General features: G+C 35.7%; 1 protein-coding gene across 3 annotated transcripts in view; it reads right to left on the bottom strand.

The window, feature by feature from the left end:
• DYNC2H1 (dynein cytoplasmic 2 heavy chain 1) overlaps nt 1-16,992 on the bottom strand; it is a 367,993-nt gene that overhangs the window by 239,083 nt on the left and 111,918 nt on the right. For all 3 annotated transcript variants that reach the window (XM_062196938.1, XM_062196939.1, XM_062196940.1), the window contains 7 exons: nt 16,028-16,276; nt 15,446-15,554; nt 9,579-9,692; nt 8,911-9,053; nt 3,801-3,882; nt 2,333-2,487; nt 42-179 (listed from right to left, as the gene is read on the bottom strand). In XM_062196938.1, the coding sequence (XP_062052922.1) occupies nt 42-179; nt 2,333-2,487; nt 3,801-3,882; nt 8,911-9,053; nt 9,579-9,692; nt 15,446-15,554; nt 16,028-16,276 (990 nt within the window). The remainder of the gene's footprint in view (nt 1-41; nt 180-2,332; nt 2,488-3,800; nt 3,883-8,910; nt 9,054-9,578; nt 9,693-15,445; nt 15,555-16,027; nt 16,277-16,992) is intronic.

The following is a 16,992-nucleotide window of genomic DNA, read 5'->3' as shown; positions in this document are numbered from 1 at the left end:
CTCCCTATTTTGTGCATCCTTTTGCTGACTCGAAACATTACCTGCATTGATATTGTGATCTCTTGAAGGGCAGCATCTGCTTCATCTTGCTTAGTTTTAAGTAGTACACTTTGTTCTCCAGCTTTTCTGTTCAGCTCATCCACAAGAGCTTTAGCTTCATTTAGTTTAGATACACCGGCCTGCATCAATGAAACATTGATTAATAGGAAAAAAAAAAAGAAATTTGATGCACACACAGTAAATAAAGCCCTATGAGAAAGAACCAAGCAACTATATAAGTGAATACATAGAAAACACTAGCAAGTGGATTTTTTTTCTTATTACTAATTATAAAGATTCATTTAACATTACCTCCAGTAAAAATGTAGTAAAGGATTCCAGAGATTTCAAGAAAAATATTTTAAAACAATACAGTAAAGCTAAACAGATCAACAAATAACTGATACCTAAAATGCTGACTTAAAACACATTTTACCCACTGAGCTAAATCAGAGAAAACAGAAAGCAAGAGAAAACTCAGTAAAGCTTTCCTAGTTTTCAGTTAAATGGGCAAAAGATGTCAAGGGTCATTCTTTTTTGTGGCAGACATGACTTGATTTTATTTGACCATGACCCACTTTTCTGAAAGAGACTGCCTTTCAATTAGTCCTAGTGGCCTATCATTCAAAATGCTTTACCTGTTCTTTGGATTGCATTAGACCCTGATCCAGTCGCTATACTACCCCACCCCATGGCCCATGTAAATACAAGGAAAGGACATGAGAAAAGTCATTCTCTTCCAAATTGTGAGTTAGTTTTGGTCAACTAATTAATCAGAAAATTTGGAGAGATATGACAAAAAAGGAGTATAACCAAAATTTATTGAACATCAAACATGGAGAGCAAGTATAAAGTGAGATTCTTTACCTACAAATTTGATTTAATACACTCACACACAACCATTATTGACCCAAATAATCCAGCAACTTTAAGTAATTTACCCAAAGCACTGTAAAGAACTAAATCAGGAAATTAACCCTCCCTCAAAGCAGGTATTGTAGCTTAATATAAATGAAAATAAACTATTAGAAAGCAAGATAAATAAAATTATGTCAATTAAAATGAATTCTACTTTACCACTCAACTAAGAAACGCTAGATTTTGGAGAGGAAAAGGAGAGAAGTTCTTTGACAACTTCAAAGGCTGGCGGAGTTTGATTTGTTTTAATATTTATTTATTTATTTGAAAGTCAGAGTTACAGACAGAAGGAGAGACAGAGAGAGATCTTCCATCCACTGGTTCATTCCACAGATACCTGCAATGGCCAGCATTGGCCCATGTCAATGCCACGAGCCAACAGTTTCTTCCTGGTCTCTCACACGAGTGGCGGGGCCCAAACCCTTGGGCCATCTTCCTCTGCTTTTTCCCAGGCCATTAGCAAGGAGCTAGATCTGAAGTGGAGCAGCTAGGACACAAGCTGGGGCCTATATGGGATGCCAGCCTTAGCAGAAGGCAGCTTTACTCACTACACCACTAAGCCCAAGGCTGGCTTTCTAATGTCACATTTAAATTAAAGCTTGACATTTACAGAAATATAGAAAGAAAAATTTTCAGAATGTACTATCTGAAGTGACATAGGTAAGAACATTATTATAAAAATAAATTATAATTTTAACTATCATAAAGCATAAGACTGGCTATTATGCTTTATAATTTAAGAAAACTGAAATCCCTCAGTCTCTAAAAGAGCTTTCATGTGAAAACATCAGGAGCTATCAAAAGCATAAAAACATGGCCTGCAATTTGTGCACGGCCTGTGACTCCAGCAACCCACACGTGTGTGCCCACAATTCAAGTCCCAGCTGCTCCGCTCATGATCCAGCTCCTTGCTAATGTGCCTGGCAAGACAGCCAAAGGTGGTCCAAGTCCTTGGGCCCATGGGAGATCTGGATGGATTTCCTGGCTCCAGGGTTTATTCTGGCCCAGCCCTGGCCATTGTGACTATTTGGAGAGTGACCCAGCAGATGAAAGATCCCTGTCTCTCCCTCTCTCTGTGTTAACTACCATTCAAGTAAATAACACATCTTTTAAAAAAATTAAGGACATAAACACCATCCACTGAAGAAAATGAATAATTATTGAATCACGAAAATTACAAACTATCACAATATAGTGAGCAATATAATTATGAAGTGAGAAGAAATGCCACTGATTTTCAAGACTTTAATACAGTATACAATTTTTGCTGAGTATATGCCACAGGCAATACGACATAATGACAGTGATTTACATAATCCTTGTTTCCTATATATATATATATAGATAAAACAATTTCAAATTACCAATATTGTACCTGCAAATGACTTTGTCTCTTTAATAACTCTTTTTTCTTGCTGCTACTAATGGAAGAATATACATGTAAAAAGGTCATATATCGGCTTGGTGTAGCACCATATGCTTTACAAGATTCATGGATTAATAAAAATGATTTTAAGAAATCAGGATCAACTAGAAAAAGATAAAAAGTAAAAATGATTTAATATATACATGAATCATTAAGAATTAAAGAAAATAACTAAGTTTATTTCATACTAGCCAATTCTACTTTATATAATTATGAGCAAAACCTTTGTTTAAATATACACAGGCATTTCTCTATATCTATTTACCACTCCTACCTTCTTTATAAATTTTGAATGATCTAATTTCAGTGGTCTCTATTCTTCTACTTTTAAATGGTTACCCTGAACATCCTAATATTGTAAGGAAAATGACATTGTCATAATATATAAATTAATTGGGACTACATAACACATGTAATCCAAAAGTGACCTCAATAAAACTGTTTGAATAGAAAAGAGACACCAAAACACTGTTCCACTTTCATTTGATACAAGGAGAAATAGGATCTCAACCGCCCCCCCACACACACACACAAAAAAAAGAAAAATCAAGAATGAATGCACATCAGGTTCAGTAATTTTATATTCAGGATCAAATACATTATCTTGCTCGTGCTGACTCAGATTCCCTCTATAGTCCCTTAACCAGCAAATGAAATCAACTTCTAGTTTATTTCCCAAGCCAGACCTATGAGAAACACCCTACATTCCTCATTCTTCCTGCATCCCACAATTTTCACCTACTCAGGTCCCATGTATTACCTCCTAATGATCCCTAAGTCTATTCCTTTCTCATCATTCTTCTTTGGTTAAGATCTTCATCGTGTGTCTTAGGTTACTACAATAGAGTCCCACAGTGGTCTGACTGCCTTTGGTTTTTCCTTATTTATATAATATATTTTCTAGATTTCTGTTGTCAAACAAGACTCTGTTTACACTCCTATTAAAATTTTTCAATAACCAAGGGCTGACACTGTGGCGTAGTAGGTTAAGCATCCACCTGTGGTGCCAGCATCCCATATGGGTGATGGTTTGAGTCCAGTTCCCTGCTAATGTGCCTGGGAAAGCAGCAGTGGACGGCCCAAGTCCTTGGGCCCTGGCACCTGCCTGGGAGACCCAAATAGGCTACTAACCAAAGATGCTAAACAATATAAGTAGGTTATTCAAATCACTCAAGTCAGAAACAATTTTTTAATTTCCTAAATTCAACTTACACTCTTTTAAATTCTCTATAAAATGATATAAATATTAATTTAAAAATAAAGAGAACTTCAAAATTTAGTTTGCATGATAAGAAAACTAACTTTGTTATTTTCAGCATGATTCAAATTCATAACCATCATGAAATGGAACTGTTAGAAAAATAACAATTATTTCATAAATAAAAATGATATAAAACCAATTACATCAAATTACTACCTGGATTTTTTTTCTTTTCTTCTATTTTTTTATCACGGTACTTTTCTTCACAATCTATTTCACTGAATAACATTTCAGGTATCTAAAATATGAAGGACATGTCTTTAAATCTTAAATCAATATGAAAAACTTAATTAAACACAGTATCAGAAGTTAACACACACACACACACACAAATCCTTTAACACAAAAAAGTTCAGCTGCTCTTTTCTCCTAGGATGCTTTCCAAAGTTAAGAGAAAAAAAATTTTAGGAAGAATATAGAGACCAGCGACGTGGCATTGTATGTTAAGCTTCTACCTGCAGCGCCAGCATCCCAAATGGATGCTGGTTTGAGTCCCGGCTGTTCCAGTTCCAATCCAGCTCTCTGCTAACGGCCTGGGAAAGTACTGGAAGATGGCCCAAGTGCTTGGGCCCCTGCACCCATGTGGGAAGCCCAGAGGAGGCTCCTGGTTCCTGGCTTCAGATTGGCCCAGTATGGCTGTTGTGGCCATTTGAGGAGGGAACTGGCAGACAGGAGACCTCTTTCTCTCTATTGCTCCATCTCTCTCTATAACTCTGCCTCTCAAATAAATAAATAAATAAATCTTTTAAAAAACAAGTGCTTGGGCCCTGCATCCCATGGGAGACCAGGAGAAGCACCTGGCTCCTGCCTTCGGATCAGCGCAGTGCTCCGGCCGCAGCGCACCAGCTGCGGCGGCCATTGGAGGGTGAACCGACGGCAAAGGAAGACCTTTCTCTCTCTCTCTCACTGTCCACTCTGCCTGTCAAAAAACAAACAAACAAACAAACAAACAAAAAACAAAAACAAAAAACAAAAACAAAAACAATAATTTAATGGAAAAATGACCATTTCACCCATATATGGTAAAATGTAAGTAATCACATATCATTAAAGCTATAGTAGTATAACATTCTAACAATTGGTTTGACAAAAGTATAAAACCAACTTTTACAGAACTATACTTGCAGCAATACTGATACATGCAAACATTTCTTTATTTCTGCTTTTGTTTGTTTTTTAAATTTAGTTCTCACATATAAGGGAGAGCATGCGGTATTTACCTTCCTCAGTGTGGCTTATTTTATTCAACATGATGTCCTCCAGGTGCTGCAAATGATAGAACTTCCTTCTTTGCATAGCTGAATAATATTCTATTGTGTATAAATACTACATTTTCTTTTCCATTCAATTATGGACACCTTGGTTGGTTCAAAGTTTAGCTATTGTGAACAGTGTTGCTATGCATATGGTGGTGCAGGCATCTCTGATGCACTGTGTTCCAGTCTTTTGGACACATACCAGTAGTAGGATTGCTGGATCATATGGCAAGTCTATTTCTAGTTGTTTGGTTTTTTTTTTTTTCTAGTTTTTAAAGAAATCTCCACAGTGTTTTCCACAGTTGCTGTACATCCCCACCAACAGTGTATAAGTGTTCCCCTTTCTTTACATCCTCACCAGCATTTGTTACTCTCTGTGTTTAGGATTTTAGCCATTCTGACAGGGGTGAGGTGACATCTCATTGTGGCTTTAATTTGCATTTCCCTGAGAGCTGGTGATGTTGAGCATTTTTCATATATTTGTTGGCTGTTTGTAGTTCTTCATCTGAAACCTGTCTATTTAAGTCCTCTGACCATTTCTCAACTGGATTGGTAGTTTTTTATTGTTGAGTTTTTTTTTTTAAGTTGCTGATATATTCAGGATATTAACCCTTTGCTAGGTGTTTGCAAATATTTTTTCCTATTCAATTGGAAGTCTCCTCACTCTACTGATCATTTCTTTGCTGTGCAAAGGCTTCTGAGTTTGTAAAAGTCTCATTTGTTTAGTTTTGCTTTTGTTGCCTGTGCTTTAGGAGTTTTATCCAATGAAGTCATCCCCTACACCAATGACTTGGACTGATCCCTCTACATTTTCTTCCAGCAACTTCATAGTCTCAGGTCTTAAATTTAAGTTTTCTATCAATCCTGAGTTGATTTTTGTAATATCGTAAGAGTATTTCACTATTTTAAAAATACTATAGCAAATTATAGCAACCAGGAACCCTCCCTATTGCAAGAATTACCAATCTGATCATTTCTTCATTCCTCAAAGAATTTTAGCTTCTGGCTCAGTATCACCCTCAACAACTCCTATCTTATCTTCTCAAGTATTTCAATACCCATTAGAGATAATCCCCCTAATATTCTCACCTCTCAATTGCTATCTTATCTACCATGGTCAGTTACTTACCCTCACAGTTTATATCCTGAGACTTGGTCATTAACAATAAGTGAAATCCTTCCACAATCCCACTTTTGAACATCCTCTCCTTTCATTACCTCATTCTTGTTTTCCTACCTCACATCCTCAAAACATGAGTAATTCTCAGATTCCACTGAAACTTACAATCTAGTTATTAAATGTTTTCATTGTCACTTACTGTTTTCTTCTCATTTACTTCCTTAACAACTTAAGTTTAAATTCTATAACAAATCACAATAATTATTCTCTCATATTCTCAACTCCTTTGCCCTTTACTTGCTTTGTCATACCAAGTAGCAAAATCCCCAAACTGGTTAAATCTTAGGCACCCACCTATGCTAGATTTGCATAGTGAGTGTACATATGAGGGGGCTTCTAAAGTTGATGGAAAAATGGAATAAAAGGCATGTGCAAAATTTTCCAAACTTTTTGAAGTCCCCTTATACAGCTTGAGTGCTGATTGGACTCAAATGAGTCCAATTGAACCCTAATGCTATAAAGCCATCATACACCACTGTAGCCCTTTCACTCTTTCACAAACTAGTATTATGCATTTCCTTATCTTTTTAAGCCTCAAAAAAATCTCCCCCCTTATCCTTACTTTGAACTGAGAATCTTTCTTCCTATTTCACTGAGAAAATACAATTAGTAGAGAGCATCCAAAACCTCTTAATATCTGCCCACATACTTTGATCTGTGCTTCTCTACTCTGCTTTCCTTCTTGTTATTATGGATGATTCCTCAACTCTCCTAGAAAATGTCTATCCCTAAGTCTTCCATTTGTACATTACACCAATTTGCTGTTCAATACTGAATGATATTGCTTTAGTAAATAATTCCAGCAGCAAATGAACATGCAATTGTTTGTCTCAACTTTTAAAAAAATGTATTTTACCCCCACTTCCTCCAGTTACTGACCCACTACTCATTTCTCCTTTTTTTTCTCATTTCTCCTTTCAATAAAATTCTATAAAAGAGTTGACTATATTCACTGTGTCCCATGCTCTTGTGTCATTCTTTCTGAAACACATTCCAATATAGCTTTTTATACTACTAATTGCAACAGCTTTCTCATAGTCATTCATGACCTTCATGTTGTTGAATCCAATGAGCAATTCCCAGTACTCATTTACTTTCCTGTGTCATAGTTCATCATTCCTTACCCCCTTTTAAATACTGTCCTTCCATGGCTTCCAGAATATCATGTTTTCTGGTCTTCCTCTTATAATCCTAGTAGTACCTCTTCAGTCTCCTTTAGGAATGCTCCTCCTCATGTCTCCAACTTCTTAATGTTGAAGTGTCCCAGGGCTTAATCCTTAAATTTCTGTTCTGTTTTATCCACACTAACCTACTTGTTCATATCCACTCTCCTAGCTTTACATACCTCCTATAATTTACTATTTCCTTTCTGTATACTTTACTCCTGGCACTTCAGACTCATATATCAAGCTGTCTTCTCAACTTTGTGATTAACGTATAAAACATTTCCTATTTAACACACCCAAAACTGAAAGCTTCAAATTCTGTTCTTAATATGCTCATCTTAGAGGTCTCCTCTGTCTCAGTTAATGGTCATTTCATCCTTCCAGTTACTCAAACCAAAAGACTTATAAGTAGCCTTGACTCCCCAAACTCTATTATACCATGTATAAACAACACCTATTGTTTCTACTGCAAAACATACCCAGAATCAAACCATTTCTCACCCCCTCACTGTTAGAACCCTAGCCCAAACCATCCTTTTTCTCTCACCTAGATTAATACAATACTTTGTAACTCCTTCTACCTTGCCCCTATAGTCTACTTCAACCAAGAAACCAGAGTAATCCCACTAAAACTAAGTCTAAATATTTTCATTCAAATGCCTGCAAAAGTAAATTCTCAGGTAAAGCTAAAATCCTTTCAATGGATTATAAGACTCACCCTAATTCCTCTTTCTTCTGTCATCTCATCTCTACAACACTAATACTCACTCTTTTCCAGGGTAAGTGACCTGATAACCCTCAGGGTCATCAGGCATGATCTCCTCCTAGGATCTTCACCTAGAAAACTCTCCCACCAGATATTTGACACAAGATCATGACCTCCATGAGAGCATGAATTTTTGTCTGTTTTTGTTTTCTCTCTGTTGTATCCTCTACACATAGAAGAGTGGTGCTTATCAGTTACCCAATAATCACTTCTTCTTCATGAGTATCTTTTATTTAAATGGTGTCTGCAGACTAAATTACCTTTCCTCTCCTTTATCTGCTCACTAAAATCAACCTAAATGCAATATCATCTGTAAAATCATGTCTATTATCTCAAATTATACTCCTTACTTGTAAACATAACAAGAATTGATCTGTATATCTATATAGAAAAATTTAAAAATGAGTTATTGAGAGTATGCATATCATTCAAAGAAACTGTTAAAATTATCATTTATTCAAATGAAGGGAAAAAAAGAAGTTTTCAGTTAAAATATAGAGTTCACACTTGCAACACATTCCTCTCCAATCACATGGTACAGTAATAACAGATGTTTTTAAAAAAAGGACTTAAATTTTTTAAGTTGTTAAAAATCTTAGTCTATTTTTTTTTTTTTTTACTTTAGGCTACCCTAAGATATGCTAGTATATTAAAGGCATAAAATTTTAAGGTATAGTTATCTCTGTGGTACTTAATTAAGAACATAATCCTTACCCTAAAATTCTATACTCAACTATCATACAAAAATAAGAAAATAAAGATATTTTCAAACATAAGACAGACATTCATTATCATAACTAAGGTAACATTATAACTAACACAAAAGAAAAGTTGTGAAAATCAACAAATTCAAAAATAAATTTCTTTTTTTCATTTTCACATTAAATATTAAACTTACTTTTTTCATACTGCTATCTGACCAACCTTCCATCCACAACACTTGGCATTTCTTATGCAAAGCTGGATTACTCTCACAATTTATTATGAAGTTTAAATTTGCAGAATCCATTATTAAGACAATATGCAAGTTTTGCTGAATTCCTTAAAAATACATAAAAATATTATAATCTTGGAAAATTATTTAAGAAATGATAACAGATTAGTTATCCCACCACCATCCCTCTTAAGACCTTATATTCTTGGTTTATAAATGTTTAACAAGATATTATCACATCCTAGATTTCTACACTATTATAACTGCTTCTCTGTTAATAAAAGGTTATGCCATTTTTTTAAACTACAAAATTCAGCACAATCTAAATAGTTTAATTGTTTTGTAAGATAACATTTATTCTAATTTTAACACATGAAAACAAAGGAAGTAAATATTCCAAAGGTCATTACTACTCTTTGATCATTTCTCTTTGCTGAAATCTTGTTAAGCTGTTTTTATTTTAGCTAGCCTGTAAGTCATTTATATATTACTTCCTAAAACTCCAAAGAGAAAAAAAAGAAGAAGGATAACAATTACCAAATGAACACATTATGTAAGGTATCTACAATCTAATGATTTATACTTCTTATAAATCAAGGTTTGAACTGACTAATGAATTCTTTGTTACTTACTATATGTGAAGTAATTGAAAACTGGTCCAAAAAAACCATCCTGTGAAGCTTGATCTTTCAGAGGCAACAGCAAAGGCTCCAATTCTTCAAGTGTATAGAGTCCAGGAACTTCACCTACAGAAAACCATTCATAAATGTGACAGAATTTTGTCTGTTCCTAGATTATAAAACTCAGAAGTCTCATCTGCCTCTTGCCTTTCCAATAAGTTACAATTTACCCTAAAAGACTCTACTTTGCCAGTTTCCATATCAAGGAGCCCTTCTTAAATGACCACACACTAACTAAAGCATTCTCTTCTCATTCATTATATCATCCACTTACCACATTACTTAATGGTGAATTAACTATTTCCCTCGCCTGCCCAATTAGACTTTGAATTCCCAAAGGACAAATATTTCATAATGCTCAATATTAAACCCTAGGGAATCTTACCTGAGTATCTGGAATATAAACATGCATTAGCTAAATAGATGAATAAATGAACAAATAAACTTCAACAAGAAATCAGATTTAGTCCATGGCCTGCTTATATGCAACAGAATGATGAAAGGCAAACAAGAGTTGATTGAGACTACAAGCTTTGACAATGGACCTACATGTCTGTTCACTATCACAAATCCAGTATTTAAAACTTGGCCCCATATATAAAATATGTATTTTATTTGTTAAACCAATGTATTTATAATTCAACTGAAACTATAAGTGAAATTTTTTTGCTTCATATCCAAAATATTGTATTCAAGACAGGTTTATTTGTAATCTGATCCCTACTTTTCTTTAGGTTTAACTAAGAGAAACCAGACCAATCCATCGCCCAAGCTTACACATACTCCAACAGCCACACACACATATATACACATAAATCTGCTTTATATGTTTTTCTTTAAATTTAAGTCTTTTATTTAAGTCTTTAAGAAACTTTTGATTCCTTAGATTTAACAAAGAACACCAGCTCTACTTATATATTATACACTTTTGGGAATAAGAATTTGAAACACTATGAAAAGACAGTTTTATTGGATACTTTATCTGAAAAGAAATGAACAAATTGTAATTTTACTTGGGATTTTTTTTATCTACAATCTTGATAGTAAAGATTAATTTACCTTAAAACAACAATTATTGGATTAATAATTCAATTATTCTCTTTCACAAAAACCAAAAATCAAAAATCGTATCCAGTCTATGACTTTACATCAGTAAAATCGAACAAGGTCTCCATCTAGTGACAATTTAAGAAATATGCAGGAATGAATTTCTTAAAAATTGAAAGACTTTTTCTTTTTTTGACAGGCAGAGTGGACAGTGAGAGAGAGAGACAGAGAAAAAGGTCTTCCTTTGATGTTGGTTCACCCTCCAATGGCTGCCACGGTTGGGGCAATGCAGCCGGCGCACTGCGCTGATCCGAAGGCAGGAGCCAGGTGCTTCTCCTGGTCTCCCATGGGGTGTAAGGCCCAAGCACTTGGGCCATCCTCCAATGCACTCCCGGGCCACAGCAGAGAGCTGCCTTGGAAGAGTGGCAACCAGGACAGAATCCAGCGCCCTGACCGGGACAGAACCCATGTGCCGGCGGACGATTAGCCTAGTGAGCCGCGGCGCTGGCCTGAAAGACTATTTTTTTTTCTTTTTTTTTTTAACTTTTATTTAATGAATATAAATTTCCAGTGTACAGCTTATGGGTTACAATGGCTTCCCCCTCCCATAACTTCCCTCCCACCCACAACCCTCCCCTCTCCCGCTCCCTCTCCCCTTCCATTTGCATCAAGATTCATTTTCAATTCTCTTTATATACAGAAGATCAATTTAGTATAAAGATTTCAACAGTTTGCACCCACATAGAAACACAAAGTGAAACATACTGTTTGAGTATGAGTTATAGCATTAAATCAAAATGTACAGTACATTAAGGACAGAGATCCCACATGAGGAAGTGCACAGTGGCTCTTGTTGTTGACCCAACAAATTGACACTCTAGTTTATGGCGCCAGTAACCACCCTAGGCTGTCATCATGAGTTGCCAAGGCTATGGAAGCCTTCCAAGTTTGCCGACTCTGATCATATTTAGACAAGGTCATAAAAGACAGAGTGAGGATAGTAACCAATGATCCTAAGAGTGGCATTTACCAGGTTTGAACAATTATACAGCATTAAGTGGGGAAGAGGACCATCAGTACACACAGGTTGGGAGTAGAGCCATTGGTGGTAGAGTAGAGGTTATGATTACAAAGGAATGAGGCCCAAGTGTGCTAGACAGGGTCTAGAACAAAGGACAGAGTCATTATTAGATGTGCTAAGAAAGGTGCTGTCTAAGCTACAATTAAGTTTTCTGATTGAGAGGCAAATTGAACCTGATAGAAGGGGCTTGATAATAATCTGGTGGGCTTTCGGCCTTGTAAGTTAAGAGGCCCAGACCTATCTATCTCTTCACATGGAGTATATCCTAAGGGAGGTGTGAAGTTTACTGGTTAAACAAACTACACCATGTTAGATATTTAAGAGGTGTTTTCAAATACATGATTCTTAAAATTTATAGAAGGCATTGGACCTTATGGTAAATGTTTTCTTAAGTTGTTATCTAATGGTTGAAACGGTTTGCTAACTATTCATGTGATATTGCTACTGTCAGCAAGCGATCTAGGACTTGCTCCCTCATTTCTCTATTCTAAGCCCAACTTATTCTTTCATTTCTCTATTCTCTTCAAGGTAGGAAACTAATTCTATTATGAAGGAATCTGTAGGATGCACAATTTAATCTTTAGACCTTATAAAAGAGATGGCTAACATTTTTCTGTAATAGCATAGCCAAAATAAGAACTTAAATAATAATCTCATAGCTAGATTCACTTCGCCATCAGCGAAGTATACAGTAAGTAGAAAAAACCTCCCTTTCAGACCAAAGGGAAAGAAAGTTTTAAAGTGAGAATATAATCTTCCTCATGGGCATTGTCTACCTTAGAAAAACTACTACAGAACATGCCTGAGACTATAGACTTGTAGTTCAGGCCACCGAAGATTAGAGATGGGATACGGGCACTCCCTTGACTTGCATCCTCTGGTCTGCTTGAACACAAACCAGGAGGAAAAGAAAGCTCGGCATCAGAAGCAATGGGTGGCAGGCCTATTAATGGCTGATCTGTACAGTGATCTGCCCTCAAGGAGACCCAACAGGCCAGTCCACTGCAGTGGCTTTCAATGTGGTAAGCCTGGGCTTCAGCAGAAGTCAGCTTGTGAAGAGCCCTGGCAGCTCTGCCAAGAGTTGGATCACTGGAAATGGACCTGTCCTGGATTCGAAGGATGCCCAGGTCAGAGCCACAGATCTTATTGGCTCTAAGCTGAAAAGCCCTTCACTCAGCCCAACTTCCAAAGTGACCACTGCAACGGAGGGGATGGTCAAGTAGGGTCAGCAACATTGCAGGCAGAACTGTAAATTTCTTGTTAGAGATGCCCCCTGCCTTTACCTGGCCAGCTCTCCTCCCAGCCCAGCCAAGTAATGAAAGTCAACAGAGTGCCTTCCCCTAGGAGGTTCACACCTCCCTTAGGATATACCCCATGTGAAAGACTATTTTTTAAAATGGCCACAAGCACTCTAAGTCTGCTCAAGTACTACCATTTTCACTAAATAAATTGATCTACCACCTGTCTGACTAAAAAGTCCTGGTCTTTATTTCTCATATGGACACTAATGTGTAGATACCATATCTTATAAATTAAATATTTTCTTTAACCACAGCTGTTAAATTCTGACGAAAAGACTATTTCCCTCAGAGTCTCCCATAATACAAAATACTTATTAAAATTGAGTTGAGCATAAGTTTCACATTACTGTCTTTGAGTCTGCAATAAAGACATCCATTCAACTGGAAAAGAAATACTTTTAAAAAATAAATATTCTTGGCCCAAGTTTAAACTAAATAATGTCATAGTAACTACTAACAGGGATTACTCATTACAAAGAGATCCTAAAAAACTTCATAATTGTGTAGAAGAGGGAAAAATATATCAAATTTATAGGTATCTTCCTCCAGGAAAAAACCTAGAAGGTCAGGTGAATCCATAAACAACAGGCAAGATCCAAGGTTTCCTGGGGACACAGGCCTAGAAGAATAGGTTAAAACCCAGGAGCAATCATGGCATTGATTCTTAACAGAATCAGTTGAGAGCCTTAGTAGCCAATGTAACTTCCACCCCCAATTCAGAGAGCCTGATTTAATAGCATTGTTGTGGTGGTGGGAAAGAATTAGTTTTAAATATTTTTAATGCTTCCTTCTAATGCACAACTATAGTTAAAACTGCTGGGCAATAGAAATGGATCTAGGGCTCATTGTAATATCTCAGGGAAAAACAAGACTCAATTCAGTGAGGGAAAATGAAAATAATGATTTCCACATAATAAAAATCTTGAAAAAGTAAAAAGGTAAATTTCTATAACTCACAAAATTCCATAAGTTTAAATGCTCACATATTAGCACAAATTTCTAGAAAGTATTTGTTTTAATACATGGTCTTATTTCAAATGTTATTTTTCTGTTACACAGAAAATAATTTCTATTTTAAAATATGATTATTACAAAAAATAAACAGTAGTTGATCTGTTCTAATTAACTAAAGTAGAATGTACATTTTTTCAGATTAATGAATACAGATATATACCAGATATGATGTATAAAATACAGGCACTAATGTGTATAATTTTATGAAATACCACACATCTGAAATATATATGAAATATCTAGGTATTCCCACATCCACACTAAGGCTATACTATAATTATTCAATTATTTCACTACTGATGGATGTCCAATAAAATTATTATGATTATAACTTATATGATATATTTCCTTAAATTTTTTTATTCCTGTGCATTAACTTCCTAATAATAATAGAATTCTATGTCAAAGGAAATGGCATATTTTTGGGTAAGCATTGATTGATGACTTTCCCACAGATAATAATATATAATAGTACAGCAAAAGTGTGTGGGAGGACCAAGTTTTCTGTATATTTATCAATATTCAATGGTAACAATTTTTATTAAATTTTCAATCATAGTTTTACAAAAATGGAATCTCTCAATTCTTCTGCCATGTGTATGTCTAGATCTATGCCGGGGCCAGCGCTGTGGCATTGTGGGCTAAGCCTCCACCTGAGGCAACCGGCATCCCATAAAGGCTCCGTTCGAGCCCTGGCTGCTCCTCTTCTGATCCAGCTCTCCAATATGGCCTGGGAGGGCAGTGGAGGATGGTCCAAGAGCTTGGGCCCCTGCACCCATGTGAGAGATCCGGAAGAAACTCCTGGCTTTGGATTGGCCCAACTTCAGCCATTGCTTGATGGGGGAGGGGGATGAAACAGCAGGTGGAAGACCTTCTACTTATAACTGTCTCCAGCGCTGTGGTGTAGCAGGTAAAGCCACCACCTGCAATGCCGGCATCCCATATGGGCACCGGTTTGTATCCCGGCTGCTCCACGTCTGATCCATCTCTCTGCTATGGCCTGGGAAAGCAGTAGCAGACGGCACAGATCCTTGGGCTCCTGTACCCATGTGGGAGGCCTGAAGGAAGCTCCTGGCTCCTGGCTTCAGATTGGCGCAGCTCCAGCCACTGTGGACATCTGATGAATGAACCATCGAATGGAAGACCTCCCTCTCTCTCTGCCTCTCCTGCTCTCTCTGTGTAACTCTGACTTTCAAGTAAAATAAATAAATCTTTAAAAAATAAAATAAAATAAATAGATAAAAATCTTTAAAACTTAGGTCACCTTAGAACTATGCCAGAAGTTCCATGAGACACAGGTAAATTTTACAAGACTTTATTTAAATAATTTTTGTATTATTACTTTTATTTTCTTTGAATAGAAACCACCAATTTACCTGAAGATAAAAGGCTATTAATCATCTCCAAAAATGTAGGATGTACAAACTGGTAATCCTCAAGAAGTAAAACTACTTGTTGTGCTTCAATCCCCGCAAGATGTAGCACCTGTAAAATAAGAAAATATTTTTAACATCTTTAAATATTTTTGGTAAAGATAAAAATTATCATTCTCTATGTAAAGTATGTCACTCTTACATTTTCTTATATACTTATTTGTATTTGATTAATATAAAGTTTGGAAAGCAAAGTACAACCCTAGAATAAATGTTATGTGAGGAAAAATTTAATCATCTTACTTAGACACTAAGCCAAAAGCTAGAGGATCACTTTATTATATACCTACATATTTCTTTTATAAATTCCATTCTTTTGTAAATTGTTGATATCCATCTAACATCTCTTAATCTGGCATACTGGTGACCTAGGTGTACTAACAGCAATCTCTATCCTATACACAGATAAAAATATCATTTTCAATAAAGGCAATATTCTATATTAGATCCTTAGAGTTCATAAAAGTCATTTAGAATAACAAATCTGAATTTAAAAAGTAAAGCAAAAAATTATGAACAACTCACATGTTTGAGGTCATTTTTGAACTGCTTAAGTTCATATCCTCTGGAAATCTTTGGAGAAAACAGCACTGCTCCATGCATATGACTGACTAAAGAAGTGATGGTCCGGCGACCTACACCACTGCGTCCTGCTAACAGAAGTGATCCTCCAGGGAAACTCAGCACTCTATCTATCCTAGACATATACTCCAGAACTTCTTGAAAAAGTAAAATATCTAAATTCTGGTTATCTCGTCCATAATGAATAAGGCCCTTTAAAAAAATCACAGAAATATTTTACAATTAATATAAACCATAACTGTATACTTAAAGCATTACTTATTGGTCTAGATAAAAATCTTGTATTCTGATAGCCAAGAAAGGCAGTAAAGTGACTACATGTCATACTCAATTTTTAACTATCAAGTAATACAACTTTATAGAACACTCTACAGAAAAACTAAAGATGTCAAAAAAGTTCAAAGATCCAGAAAACTCAGTTATTATTGAATATTAATACAACTAGAGAAAAGGAGTATGATGAGGTAGCAGATTAATAACAAAAATCCTAAAAACTTCAAATTTCATCAGCTATTACAAATCAGTGTGTAGAGAACAAAAAGCAATCCCTGAACACTAGAGATCTAGCACCTAAAAAAATCTTCTGTGAACCTTTGAATCAAAAGCCCATATAGGTACCATGTACTGCCAAGAACTGCATGAAACAATATAAAAAAAGAAAGAAAAGACAGTTAATTTTCAATATTTCCCAACATCCATTTTGGACAAGTGAATCAGAAAAAAAAAAAAACTTTTCCTGATATAAAACACACACTAACTTTCATGATGAATATTAATTTTTGAAGCAATCATATATAATACCATTTCTTCTTCTTTATTATAAACAAACTTGAAAGAAAGGAAATAGGAAGATCGCTAAGACAGTGCTACTCAAAGATGCAGACCAGCAGCATCAATGTAATCTGGGA

The sequence above is a fragment of the Lepus europaeus genome, chromosome 7 (genome assembly GCF_033115175.1).
Source record: "Lepus europaeus isolate LE1 chromosome 7, mLepTim1.pri, whole genome shotgun sequence".
Classification (NCBI taxonomy): domain Eukaryota; kingdom Metazoa; phylum Chordata; class Mammalia; order Lagomorpha; family Leporidae; genus Lepus; species Lepus europaeus.
Note: the sequence above shows the minus strand (reverse complement) of the source record. Positions and strands in the feature narration are given on the sequence as shown.